The sequence below is a fragment of the Odocoileus virginianus genome, chromosome 12 (assembly GCF_023699985.2).
Source record: "Odocoileus virginianus isolate 20LAN1187 ecotype Illinois chromosome 12, Ovbor_1.2, whole genome shotgun sequence".
NCBI classification, from domain to species: Eukaryota; Metazoa; Chordata; class Mammalia; order Artiodactyla; family Cervidae; genus Odocoileus; species Odocoileus virginianus.
In genome coordinates, this window is record NC_069685.1 from 14,733,150 (window position 1) to 14,747,539 (window position 14,390).

The 14,390-nt window shown below is 36.8% G+C and overlaps 1 protein-coding gene across 5 annotated transcripts in view; it reads left to right on the plus strand.

The window, feature by feature from the left end:
• The window catches only part of INPP4B (inositol polyphosphate-4-phosphatase type II B), an 825,365-nt gene that overhangs the window by 576,098 nt on the left and 234,877 nt on the right, over positions 1 to 14,390 (plus strand). For all 5 annotated transcript variants that reach the window (XM_070474820.1, XM_070474815.1, XM_070474816.1 and 2 more), the window contains 2 exons: positions 2,692 to 2,803; positions 11,200 to 11,272. In XM_070474820.1, the coding sequence (XP_070330921.1) occupies positions 2,692 to 2,803; positions 11,200 to 11,272 (185 nt within the window). The remainder of the gene's footprint in view (positions 1 to 2,691; positions 2,804 to 11,199; positions 11,273 to 14,390) is intronic.

Consider the following 14,390-nt stretch of genomic DNA (forward strand, 5'->3'; position numbering starts at 1 on the left):
TGGCTTCTTCATCTAACTTTAGCACTTTGAAAGATTCAGTTGCATTGTAACTGGTATGAACTTGTATTCTTTAGCACTACTAGGAATGTAAACTTTAGAATGTCATCTGTCATTACAAAGTCTTTGTATCTCTAATGAGTACTTAGACACTCTTGAGATGCATGTGGCAAGAAATCCTATAATCTTTAGAATACAGTCTTTGATGTCCGTTTTAGTAAAATTCTGAATTGAATTCAGTTATTTTCAGAAATTTTACTAAAATAGGCATCGAAGACTATTAAAAGATTATAGTATTTCTTGCTACAGGCATGGAGAAGGAAATGGCAACCCACTCCAGTATTCTTGCCTGGGAAATCCCATGGACAGAGGAGCCTGGAGGGCCACAGTCCATGGGGTCACAAAAGAGTCAGACAGGACTTAGTGACCAAACAACAACAAAGACATTAATGACAATAGCAATGTTGTTGATACTTCTACTACTGCTACTGGGGTGAAGAGGAGAGGGAGAAGGAAGAAGCACTTATCTTGTGTAAGTCATCATGCTGAGAACTTTACATAAATCATGTAGTAGTCCTTATAATAAAATTATCATCTCCATTTTACAAAGTTTCACATGGTTAAGTTCCTTGTCCAAGGTCATGAAGCTGGCAGATAACTCAAGCTCCTGAATTCAGACTTTCACCTACTATTGCAAATATTGGTTTGTTACTCAGTGCTGGGAATGAGGCTGTGAGAAGTCTGGCCTCTCTTTCAAATCACTATGACATTATTTAGTTTAGTTCAGTGAAAAAATTCAGAAAGCTATACACAAGCTTTGTATACCTAGAAATTAAGCAGTTTGCTTAAGCAAAATTTTTAAACAATGCCTATGGGAAGAAAAAGGTGTCTTTAATTGTTATTGATTATCAAATTGTGGGAAGGAGGAGTCTGCAGATTTCTAGAAAAAACTATGAGTAGTATCAGGGCTTTTATTAAATTCTTTATTAACTATCAGATACTGAATAATTGGACGGAGATATGTCACATTCATGATTTATAAGTTATTACATAATTTTCAAGTGGGAAAATGGTGTAATTGATTGTTAAAATTATCTCAGAATTGGAGTTTAAATAGTTTTTTTTTACAATATCATAGATAATACTGTCATCTGCATATACATCTTCTCTATATTAAATACTTAAATTTTCTATATTAATTAAAATAATTGAGTTAATATTATGATTTACACTGATTTAAAAATCACCAAGAAGCATTTTATTTTACACTTAATAATAATCTTAATACACTATTTAAGTAAATCACTTTTATTTTTCTATGTACATAATCTTTATTTTATTACATTATCATAGTCCCTATATATAGGTCTCTAGAATTTTTCTAATTTGGTTTTCTTAGAAGCATAATTCAAAAGGTATGCTTAAATTTGTACTCTGTATATTTTTGAGAAAAACTTTATGATCTGATAAAAATTGGATTTCCTTTTCACCTAACTTATTCATTATTTTAATGAGCATTTTAGTTAACTATTTATACTAATCTTCTTATTCCTTTTCTGACACCTCTAATAATAAAATAGTGACATTTTTAAGGAATTGGTTGAAATATACCATTTATATTCAGATTAAAATTTTAAATAAAAATTTTAAATGACTAAATAAAGAAAATGAAAGATTATGTAACTAACATTAGTCAGTTAGGCTTAGAGAGAAGCCACAGCTGCACTCCACCAATGGATGACTTACCTGCCTAATCTTCCAAGTAAGTTTAAAGGGAAGAGCATCATTATGTCTTACAGTGTTCCCAGGACATGATGCCATCATTTATTCTGTATGTTTAATTGCCCAGAAAATAAATTTGAGACTCTTAGAGGATTGTTGTTATTAATTTTATTTTTGTTTTCATTATTGATGTTAACCATAAAATTTGTGTAACAGTGATTATGATGAAAATCTTAATATAAAATTATCATTTTCATTAAGTAGAGAGGACTACTTTAAGTCAACAGACTTAAAGAGGATACAGACCTTGGTTTCTGGTTTTGCCACTTTGTTTCCACGAATGAGTCTATCTTCCTGAGTCTCAGCTTCTTTATCTGAAAAAGCAATGGTTATCTTAAATGACTTCAGTGGTTAATTTCTGCTCGTATGTACTATAACTTTCTGATGTTTGCTGGGAGAGAATCATCTTTAACTGATCCCTGAGAAAGAAAAATGACATTAGGAAAAAGCATAAAATCAGAGTTTATAGCCAACAGCTGGGTCATAGAGGAATATAAGGTTATTTTTACTCTTTTCTGTTTTATTCAGATGTAGTGTCTGTAATAGATGTGGACAGTATCCCATGTGATTGGTACAGAGGAGACATGACTGATGCTACTGTAGGGACATGGGGTTATCAAATGGAGCATGAATCCATAGTCTTGGCTACTCCTGAGAGCCTTGAGGTGATTTTACCTTCATGAGGTAGCTTTTGACAGTCCATGCACTTACCATGCCTAATTTTCTTTGGAAATTAAAAACAACACCAACATGATGTACAGGTTTCGGTGTATAAAAAGCAGATTTGTTCATTACAACCGATGCAGGTAAAAAGCAGTGCTAGTGGTTTTCAGAAACAAACATGTTTGGATACACTTTCCGGAAAGAGAAGAGTCTTACCTTTCATTCATTTTCTTTTATTTTTGGTTGCAGAACCTCAGATGGTGGCAAAGTTGTCGGCACCATAGAAGTCAGTGTCGTGAAGATGGGGGAGATTGAGGATGGGGAAGCTGACAACATCACGACAGATGTGCAGGGACAAAAGGTAGGCTCCCAGTCAGCTCACTGCACAAATTAAATTAGAAACGATCAGCTTTGCCAGCTGCCCGGATCACCATCACCTCTGTGGGGTATGGAATCTCATTATTCAAGAGCTAAATGAGAAATTAGCCTTGGAATGGGAGTACCTTACGTGTGTCTCATTCTCACAACCCAGACGGCCTGTTTGCATGAAACTATGCAAAGCCATGCACCATTCAAAACACCTTTCTCTTCGCAGCTGGCTCTCTGTGTTGGCACAGCCTCTTCTCAGTTAGAACAAAAGTATTGATCGCTGTTGTATCCTGCAGTAATTAGCCCTATGTGAGATGCACAGAACATTCTGGGAGGCCTATTGCCAAAAGTAACCACTTCTCTGCTCTCAAAATTATCTTTGGAAAGCAATATAGTTGGAGTTTGGGTTTTGTTTTCATATGAAGGAGGACAGATTGAACAACTCTGTGCCTTAGGAAATTATGGAAAAAAATAAGCAGTAAGTGGTAAATGGGCTGGGAGGATTGGGGGTGGTGGTGGCAGGGACTCTGGAGAGGGAGGGACAGTGCCAGCTTCCTTGAAGTCCAGAATAAAAGCCCCAATATTGTCAGTATCCAGGATTTTTATTTCCTTTCTACTTTCTTTTCTTTAAATAGAGACAAAATTATTAGTCTAAAGTCCTGATTTAGGAAGGGAGTTGCCTGTCTCACTGAGGGACAGGGGATCAAGTTATAAACTAATAGTTCTTTCCTCCCCGCCCCGCCCCCCCCCCCAGGGAAATGTATTTTTTTACATATTAGAATGTCTGCCTTTTCATAAATGAGCATTTTTAATAACATGATCCATTGTGACCTATTTTCTGACTTAGTGTCCCTTGTCTGGGAGCATGTTTTAATTTTTGGTACCAAGGAAGCATCTACATGGGAGAGAGACAGTACTTATCTAGCACTTAACAAATCGTTAACATTACAAAAAAAAATCTAAACCGACTTTCAAAAAAAAATGTTGTTCTTAGTCTGCATAGGCTAGGGTCTTACCACTTCCCCAAGCCTTGTTCTTCTCAGTTCCCTGCTCTCCCTCAGAATGTATTCCAGGTCATGAACATATTTCAATGAGGTCCAATGTTTGAATCAGGTTGCTGGCAAATGGCAGGGCCATGTTGAAGTTATGCAGCAGATCGTCTTAAGATTCCTGTCTTGTGGCTAGGTTCAGTCATTCAACCCTTGTTAACTCTGGAGTTCTGTGTAAGACTCCTGCTAGTCATCACCACATGGAGATGCCTGTGTGTGTCAAGATTAGAGAGGGGGGGATTTGTAGGTTAAGAAGGTGGGGAGGGTGTCAGGGGGACAGGATGAACTAAAGGCAGAAATAGGCAGACAGTTGTGCCTAAACCCATGGAGACCAGGAGCTGAAACTCTTCCCATTTCAAAGGAAGCCTGCTTTCCATTTTCCTAACCTATTACCAGCCACCTCTATTTTTTCCCAAAGCTGGCTCACCCCTTGACTCCTTTACAATGTTGCTATTATGGGATAGCACAAATTGAGTCATGTTCTTTTCATAAATGGAGAACTTGATACTCAGGAATATGCCCCACTCAAGTCATACATAATGTTTCTGATTTAGTAATATGAACTTAAAAAAATGAGTTAACTGAGCTGTTCTAGAAATAGGTGGCAGTGTCAGCACGTACCATGTAGTTGTCATAAGTGGACTAAAATGCTAACCACATCAAGCATTCTTGGTTTTAGCTTTATCCTATCTGCATTCTTGACCTTTTGTAAAGTTTTTTATAAAGTTACTATAAACCCTGTTGGCAATCCCTAGGAACAGTCATGAAGAGCATGTCATAAGGTCCACTCTGCATGATATTTAGAAGTTTTGTGGAAAGAACATTATCTCAGTGCTTTTCAAAGTGTGGTCAGAATCATCACAGTGTTTGTTAGAAATTCAAATATGAGGACCTTTTTGCAGACTTGCTAAATCAAAAAAATCTCTATGAAATGTATTCACATGGTCTGTTACTAATAGTGATTTAAATCTTGAAGTTAGTCAATGGCTGAGATATATGAAAAGACAAAGTAACTGAGATTGAGGTTATCCTAAAACCACATCCCTCTCACTGGTTTGCACGAATGCGGGGGAAGAAATGGGACAACTCTTTGCACCATAGTCGTGTACTAAGTGGCACATGTTATCCCTTATATATACTGAGCAGATAAAAAATTAGTACCTGTATGAACCTGCTTGGGCTGCCATAATGAAATACCATAGACTAAATGACTTATACAACGGAAATGTATTTCTCACAGTTCTGAAATGCTGCTGGGTCCCGAATCACAGTGCCAGATGATTCAGTTCCTGGTGAATCCTCTCTTCCTGGCTTGCAGATTTCTTGCTGTGTCCTCACAAGGCTTTTCCATGGCACACGTGCATGGAGGGAAAGAGGAAACTCTGGTGTCTCCTCCTCTTCTTGTTAAGGACACGAGCTGTAACATTAAGGTCCTACTCTTGTGACCTCATTTAACCCATTCCACAAAGTCCTTATCTCCAAATACAGTGACGTGAAACACTGGGACTTCAACATGTGAATTCCAAGGAATGTGATTCAGTTTATAATAGTACCTCTGATGTAAAATATGACATTTTAATCTTGAATCTTTATAAATGAAAATCCAAGCTCTTTCCTCTCACATACATTTACTTGTTTCCTAAAACCATATTATTATGGTTTTTTTGCTTGGTTGTTTGTTTTTAAATCAAAGAAAGATTGTGCATAGGGTCCTTCACCGTATTATACTGGTTCAAACTTCTATTTGATACATAAAAACACAGAAATAGAACACAAAGTGTTAAAATGACAGAGTAGTACAAAGAAAAATTCACAAAAGAAGTCCTAACATTGTCCTTTTACAAAGCTAACATGTAAGGTGAAAAACATTAAGTTTATTAAAATTTTTTTTGTTTTCATTTTGGGTTATGTTTCAATCCTTTGTTCCTCTCATAGTCCATATGGCAGTAAATCCTGTTCATTTTGACTTTGAATTCAGAATCTGACAACTTGTGACCGCTTAAGGCCCTATGACCCACATTGTCTGTCATCTAGATTTTTGCAGTACAGTAAGTCCTCTACATATGAACAACTTACATTCTGAGGGCACATTCATATGTCCAATTTTTCATACATCCAACAAAGTTAGCCTAGGTACCCAACTCACATAATCGACTATGTAGTAATGTACTGTAATCAGCTTATAATACTTTCTACACAAATAATACATAAAAAACAAGCACGAACATTAAATAAGGAAAACATTTTTAACCTTACAAAATGCAGTAGTACCATACAATGGCTGGCATAAGAGGGCTGGCATCGAGTGAACAGGCAAGAAGAGTTACTGCCTGGAGGAACAGGAGGAGGTGGGAGATGGGAGAGCTGAAGGGTCATCAGCAATAGGAGACGGAGGGCAGGCTGCAGTTTCACCCACGCTTATGTTGGTAGAATGCATGTTTGCATCTTTGGAGGTTCACAACTTGAAGGTTCGTAGGTAGGGGACTTACTGTGGTCTCTTGCATGTCTCCCTGACTCCCTCCAGCCTCCTTCCCTGCCATCCTCACGACCGTCATAGTCTATTTTCAGCAGAGCACTCACTAAAATATAATACAGAATGTGTCATTCTTCAGGTGGCCTCTCATCTCCCGGAAGACCGACCGAGCTACAGGGGAAGCCCCGATAAGTCCAGATCCTCACTTATAGTCCTACAGGTGTTGGTCCCCTTCACATCCTTCACCTCCTTTTCTGCTCCTCAGTTTTGTCCATCTTGATCCAGCCACATTATCTTCTTTGCTGCTCCTTAAACATTCCAGATACATTTCCAACTTGGGTCCATGAGCTTTGTCATTCCATCTATCCATGTAGCATTTTCCCCAGTATCTGTGCTCCACTCCTTTACTTCCTCTGGTCTTTATACAAAATCATTTTCTCACCGAAACCTTCTCTGCCACCATATCTAAAACTGCAATGCCTGCCGGAAACACCCTCTCTTCTCCGAGTTATTTTGTCTTTAGTACTTACTGCTGTCCAACCTCATATGTGTTTTTTATTTATCTCATGTATTGTTTATTTCCTTCACTAGACTTAAACTTCCTGAGAGAAAGGTGTTTGTCTGTTTTGTTCTCTTTTCTACCCTCATTGCCCAGAACTGAGCATGACAGAAGGAAACTGAATCAATGAATAAATGAAGTCGATTTTAATTTTAAAGAAATTAAATCCAAAATTGTCTCCTAGATGGGAAAATATTTGGCTACATATAGCACTGTACAAGGGCTTCGCCAGTGGCTTAGCCACAAAGAATCTGCCTGTGGTGCAGGAGCTGCAGGAGATGCAGGCTCATCCCTGGCTTGGAAAGATCCCCTGGAGGAGGGCATGGCAACCCACTCCAGTATTCCTGCCTGGAGAATCCCATGGACAGAGGATCCTGGTCAGTTACAGTCCATGGGGTCACAAAGAGTCGGACACGACGAAGTGACTGAGCACACACGCATATTCATCAGTGAACCAACTAGGCACAGATGCCTCCTTCTTGTGAAGCAGCAATTAAAAAATAAGCAATATATTGTTGATCAGGTGGTGCTGTTTGCTATAGGGAAAAAAGGACTGGAGAGTCCTAGGCTGTGGCCATTTTAAACTGGATAGTCAAGGATAGATTCACTAGTAGTATGATATTTGAGCTGAAACCTGCAGGAAATAAGGAATAAGAACTGTGGATTTCTGGAAGGAGAAAGAATTATAGGCGGAGTGAGCAGAAAGCAGAGGTCCTAAGATGGCAGGAAGCTCCTTGTGTTGAAGGAACAGCAAGAAGGTCAGTGTGACTAGATTTGAGGGGTCAAGGAGGAGAGTGATAGGAGTTGAGGCCAGAGATTCTTGAAGCAGGGAAGACGGACTGTGTACTTCCTTGAAGCCCGTTAGGCTCTGGGCTACATGTGAAGACAGTTGAGGAGACGAGTGTATAGGTGTGAAGTCTGGTTCATATTTTAAGAGGACCCTCTGGCTGCTGTATTGAGTAGAGCCTACCATGAGGTACAGACAGCAGAATGAAACCCAATGATTGTGAAGATTCAGGGTAGAAATGCAGATGGGCTGGATCAGGGTGATGCTGATGGAGAAAGTGAATTGTGGCCATATTCCAGGAGAAAAGGATAGCTAAAAAATAGAATTACCATCTTGTCAAAAACACTGAGAGAAGCAGGTGGAGGAAGATGGGAGAGTTTGAGATGCTGTATTTGACATTCCTCTTAGATATTTAAGTATATATGTATCAAAGCAGCTGGAGGTTCAAGTCTGGAATTCAGGTGGGCTGTCCAAACTGGAGTTATGCATTTGTGAGTCACCAGATGATATTTGGGTGGTGTTTAAGCCACGAGACTGAATGAGATCACAAAAGCATAGAAATTCTGTTTAACACTCTTGAAATTTATATTTAGGTGGATTTTATCTACTGACACTTACTGTATTTGTAATTATACTGTATATAATTCACTTATTTGAATTATATCTGTAGACATTTATCATATTAGAAAGTCAAACAGGAAATGCTTAAAACAGAAGAGTATATAAGTACACATACCATTAGCTATCACTTGATTGGGTGATACAGTCTGAAAAATTCTACTATATGCTTATAAGAGAAAGAGAAGGAAACAGACAATAATATTTTAGTATTAATTTGAAAATAAAATTGTCTTTACCCTGTGCTAGATGCCACAAAGGCTACCAAGACTAAAGTTATCAGAGGGACTTCTCTGGTGGTCCTGTGGCTAACACTCTGAATTTCCAATGCAGAGGCCATGAGTTCGATCCCTGGTCAGGGAAATAAGAACCCACATACTGTGCGACCCAGCCAAAAAGTATAATAAATTAAGTGAAAGTATCTTTAGAAAAAGTCATCAAGAATTTCCAGGAGACTCCAGAATAACTTTGAGAACTGTGATTGATGGAATAAACTAACAAATGTGAAAGTACTTAGCCATGAAGTGTTGGTCTTGATGGATTCATACAGAGCTTTGTGATTATTGTTCATACAATACTGCTAATTTTCTAGATCAACACGTAGCAAATTGATATATTAGCTGAGAGTCAAAATCATTTAGCTCTAAGAATTTTACATATCTTATGTTTCTTCTGCTTGCCCACACTTACCATCAAAAGATACTTTTAAAATTATTAATCACAATCAATAGGGTTACGGTGCTACATCTGGTACAAAAAGCATGTGATGTTTTGTTATTCCTGCTCAGAATCACAAATGTAGAGTCATTACATTGCAAGTGCACACCATGCAAATGTGTAATGCTGCAAATATCCATCATCATAATAGCAATGAGCAGTATAAATAGCTGAACCTTCTTAAGCACAATTTCCACCTCATTTCCATCTTTGCATTCTCTGTAGCAACTGGCACAGTGTAGCAGTGACTCTAAGGTCAATGTAAAAAATTTTTTTTTAAATATAGCTTAAGGAAATAAGAAATAAGCTTCTTGGCCTGGAGAACTTTCAATCTAAATAGTGACACAAAGTGTACACTTCAGGAAACAATTGAAGAAAGCAATAACCAGGGTCCAAGTATGAAAATATTAATTTAGTAACTGTTTATTAGATACTTTCTGTTTATGTTCAATGGATTTAAATCTTGAGAGGATTCTGAATAGTAGAACTTTGAAATACAGTATCTTTGCAAAATAAGAATATTAGTTTAAAATGTCCTTAATATCAGTTTTCCAGTGAGGATGGAAGATATGGTTATACAAAAGTCATATGTCTGTATTCATTTGGTGAAATGAAACAGGCTTTTAGTTTGGAAACAGAAAGTTATCTTTGATTTCAAAGAGGCAGGACTGCCTCCATTAAAAGAAGCAGTTTCTCAGGATAATAGCCTGGTTTCTGGGAATTAGGAACTTCTTCACTAAAAAGGTTTAATCTAAACCATCCCTATATGTTATATTGTAGATGATGATATTCTTTTGGAAAGGAAGATGATTTAGAGCCATGTACCTAGTTATTATGTGGAAGGATGTCAGGGACAAAGCATAAAAGCATTTGAGGACCAGTCTGAGAATATTGAACTTGATTGGACAGTAAATAACCATTTTACATTCTAGAACCAAGCACTGATATGTTGAATATAATATTTACCATAGATTACTTTAACAGCCCTATGTAGGCTGAAAGAAGTAGAGAAAATATTGTAAATAGGAGAAATAAAGAACTAAAGAAATAAAGAAATGTGTCTAAGGATCCTTGCACATTGCTGTGGTGATTTGGAAAGTGCATATCCAAAATACCTGTGGATTAAAAAAAGAAATCACCTCTGACTTCTGGTTGATTGCAAAAATGATCTAGAGAACACTAAATTTAAAGAATTATTTGCAGTTATTCATTCTTTCTGTGGGATCTCAATATAAGCACTAAAAAATTTAGGAAAGAACATTTTTCTCCATCTAGAAATTTCCTGAGTAATGTGATGAATGTTATGATAGAAGAATGAGTAGCAGACTTTAAGAATACAGAAAGTAGCATTTAAATCAAGGTTTTAAATTATTTGTGTCCCTTCTCAAAATCCTTGAGAGACACACACTTTGCTATCATGAACAATGACCTCTGTGGCTGTGAATCTCAAACCCGGGCCAGTCCTTGGAGAAGGGAGGTGGGTTTCTGTGTCTCTCTCTGTCTCTCCGCTCTCCTGTCCAGAGCAGTGTCTGTTCTGTAAAGGATCATGAGCTGAATCTGTTTATCATGGGTTAATAGATCATCTATTATCTCTAGATTAGCTTGTGTATAAATTACTTATTCATAAATGGGACATCAGCTTATTTATAAAGTGCACTCATCCTTTATGAGCAAGTGTTTGTATCTTTTGCCAGAGACAAAAAGTCTCCTTTTGCATTGTGAAATTAGATGCTACAATATATTTTCTCTTTTACTTACAGTTACCTTTACTTAAAAACTAGAAAATAATTTGCTTTTTATTGATCTAAAATCGACCCACCCAGGTGACAGAAATACAAAGCCATTCACCTTGTCCTAGGTGATTTGCTGTAATGGGAACCTATTTCTAGCATGTTAGGGAGGGTTCTTTTCCACAAAGAAAGTACAAATTTTCTTTCCTAAGAAGTCTTTAACTCAAACTGAAATGTAGCCTATAATTGCATAATAAAATCATATTATATGTAAGTAAATAATCACAAGTTAAATTAGATTCATCCTAAAGATACAGCTCAAAATAGTTTTTCAAAAATGTCTTGTTCAAAACTTTTTGAAACTGTGTGCACGGCCTCATGTTTTGCAAATAAAAGAATCTCATTCCTTATTTGATCGTGTTCAACTATGTTTTCTTTCTTCTTTTTCCTTCTAGTGTGCACTGGTTTGTGAATGTTCAGCCCCAGGAAGTGTGAGCAGAAAAGATAACCTACCTTTTTTGAATGCAGGTATGTACCTCAGTTTTGGAAACTTAAGTTCATTTCATGTGAACATACATTTTAATTTTCTAAGAAGTTGATACTGAACCTGGATACCGTTCTCACAGAACTGTTATAAACATTTATTAAATATTGGTAATCATGGGAGTCAGCAGTGTGGGGGTAAACTTGACAATTCCATAAAAAATATATTTGTATATCTTGGCTAAATGGCAAAACAAATTCCTTTTATCAATTGGGTTTTGTTTTATTTGAAATGAGACATCGTTTCAGATGATGGAGGAAGTATTAGAAATGTGAAGCTCTTAATTAATTTGACTTTCTAATTCTAGAATTTAAAATAAAGTTGTTAAAACAGTATGTATGTGGATTCAGTAGGAAAAATTCATACACACATTTATGCATTCCATTGTGTGTGTGTGCATATATATATGCATATATATGTAGTGTTAATAATGCTAATATATTTGAATTTCAAAAAGGCACTGAACAGTGTGGTAAATGATGACTTTGACGTCTGATACAGTTACAAAATATGTGATAATATATATGTAAATCATGGAACTAATTTTTGAATGATAACGTACATTGTGTTACCAGTAGTGATATGATGATATTAGCAAATAATGATTAGTACAATGACAGGCAAGATGCTGAATGCCTCATGTGCCTTGCCTTAACTTGTTTTCTAATATGTGCTATGAAGAAGGCACTGTTATTATCTCCATTTTAAAGATGAGGAAATTGCTCAAGATTACTACCTAGCCAGTAGCAGGTCCAACATTTAATTTGGTTTTAATCCTAAGGCCTTTGCTTTTAATTACTAGATCATGCTGTTACTAAAAAAGCCATTAATTAACAAGCTGGTATAACAGTAAAATAAACCTTAACATTTTCGTAGCCTTGCTCTGTTATGCATTTCAGCAGTGACATGAATAGCATGATAATCAGATTGAGTGATACCAAACTTCAAAGTTACTAAGACAGAACCCCTAAACAATGAGCAGTTTTCCCCTGCAGAAACCCAGTAATAATAAGAGATAGAGAAAAACATGCAACACTTTGAATCAAAGAACTAAAAATAAAATATAGCAACCAAAAACCCATGAATTGTACTTAATAGAATGGGGGGTTAAACCAAAGAAGAGCAGCTACTTCTCAACCTAGGACCAAATGGCATGTTTTAAAAAATGCTTATTAAGGATATATTATCAGGAGGAATGTGCATTATACAGGGAAGGGGCTATCTGCACATCTACACCAGCCAGATACCATAAAAATACTTGATAAGTCATCCATATGGCTGAAATAACTAATGTATCCTCAAAGGGTTTTCTTCATATATGTTTTTTTCTTTTAAAAGCTGACCAAACCTCTAAACCTTGATTTCAATATATCTAGATAATCTATTTAATTCTCCAAATGTCAATTTTGAGAAGTAAAATTGAATGTGAGAGATATTGCACTCATGTTAAATACAGTTTAAATGAATCAAATTATCATCAAAATCATCTACACTGTAATTATAAGACACTTTTTAAGTGATTCACTCATGTGAACCTTGTAATTTTTTTATGCACACAAAGGGAAATGCCATTTTAAAATACTGATTGGTTTAATATAAATTTCAAAGAGAAAGAGAAAAGTGGCTCTCGGGGTAGAAAGAAATATATCACCTAAGGAAGATGAGACAAAGGGAACATGAGAAAAATAAATCTGCACCTTCTGATCCTTGCACCATAAAATCTGCAAGGCATGAGTTTTGGAAGCCTATTAACTCTTCCAAGTGTCTAGGGTATGATTCCTAACCTTTGATTTGTAATATGACAGAGACAAGCAACATGGAAATCTTGGGAGCAGCTACATTCTACAATTTAAATACACTCACTAGCGGAGTCAGGATTGATTACCGCTTTCCCTTTTCCTGGAGGTGACGGTTTTGGTGGTGATTTTATACTTTGTTCTGATGATTTTTCCTGTGTCCGGTCCAGGCAATCTGAAAGTGCCTAGAACATTTGCCAAAAATATTTTCTTTTCATGAAATTATTTTTTTAAATGCAGCCTTGTTTATTTGGCGGCACTGGGTCTTAGTTGCAGCATGTGGGATCCCCACTGCATCCTGTGGGTCTTTCACTATAGCACAGGCACTCTAGTTGTGGCTGATGGGCTTAGTTGCTCTGTGTCTTGTGGAATCTTTGTTCCCTGACCAGGGATCGAACCTGGGTCACCTGCATTGCAAAGCAGATTCTTAACCACTGGATCACCAGGGAAGTCCCACAGATATGTTCTATGAGCCTTCTTATATTAGGGAAAGTGAAGTCGCTCAGTCGTGTCCAGCTTTTTGCAACCCCATGGACTGTAGCCTGCCAGGCTCCTCTGTCTATGGGGTTTTCCAGGCAAGAATACTGGAGTGGGTTGCCGTTTCCTTCTCCAGGGTATATTAGGGAAAGATAAGACAAAATGACTGTCAAATGTTCTAAAAGCTTGATTTTTAAAAAAAAATATTTTAAAATACATCTAAGTGCTATATATAACATGCTTCTGTTCATAATCTTACAGTGTGTTGCACATGTATAGAATATGTAAGTGGAATATGCACCCATGACTTGGGTCTGTGTGTACCTTGGTCTTTTGTTCTATTTATTTATCCATCTAAACTCAGCAACTTTGGAATTAATCTATTATATTTCCATGAGATACTTTTTCACAATCTGTAGGCGGAGGGAGCTATTGACATTCTTCCCAGGCCTTTATATTCATGTATTATATGGAACTTGCCAGTCTCAAGTGAGTTATGAAGTTCTTACTGATTGAGCGCAAGAGGATGTCATAGCTCATAGCTGCTCTTCACTATTCTATTTATATCTCTAGAAGTTTAATGAATAACTCAGAAAATTCACTTATCTATTGTGAGACTACAGAGGAAAAAGCTCTTCTCTCTTGAACCTCACCGTCTTCATGCCGTGTTAGCCTCTCAAGTTGAATGTATATGTTGGAAGCCTGGAGAGGTAAGGGCAGGAGGAGAAAAAATGATGAGGAAGAGGAGAGGGGGCAGGATTTACAATTCCATAAAAAAGATATATAAGTACTTTAGCTATATAGGAGAAAATAAATTCCTTTTGGCTGT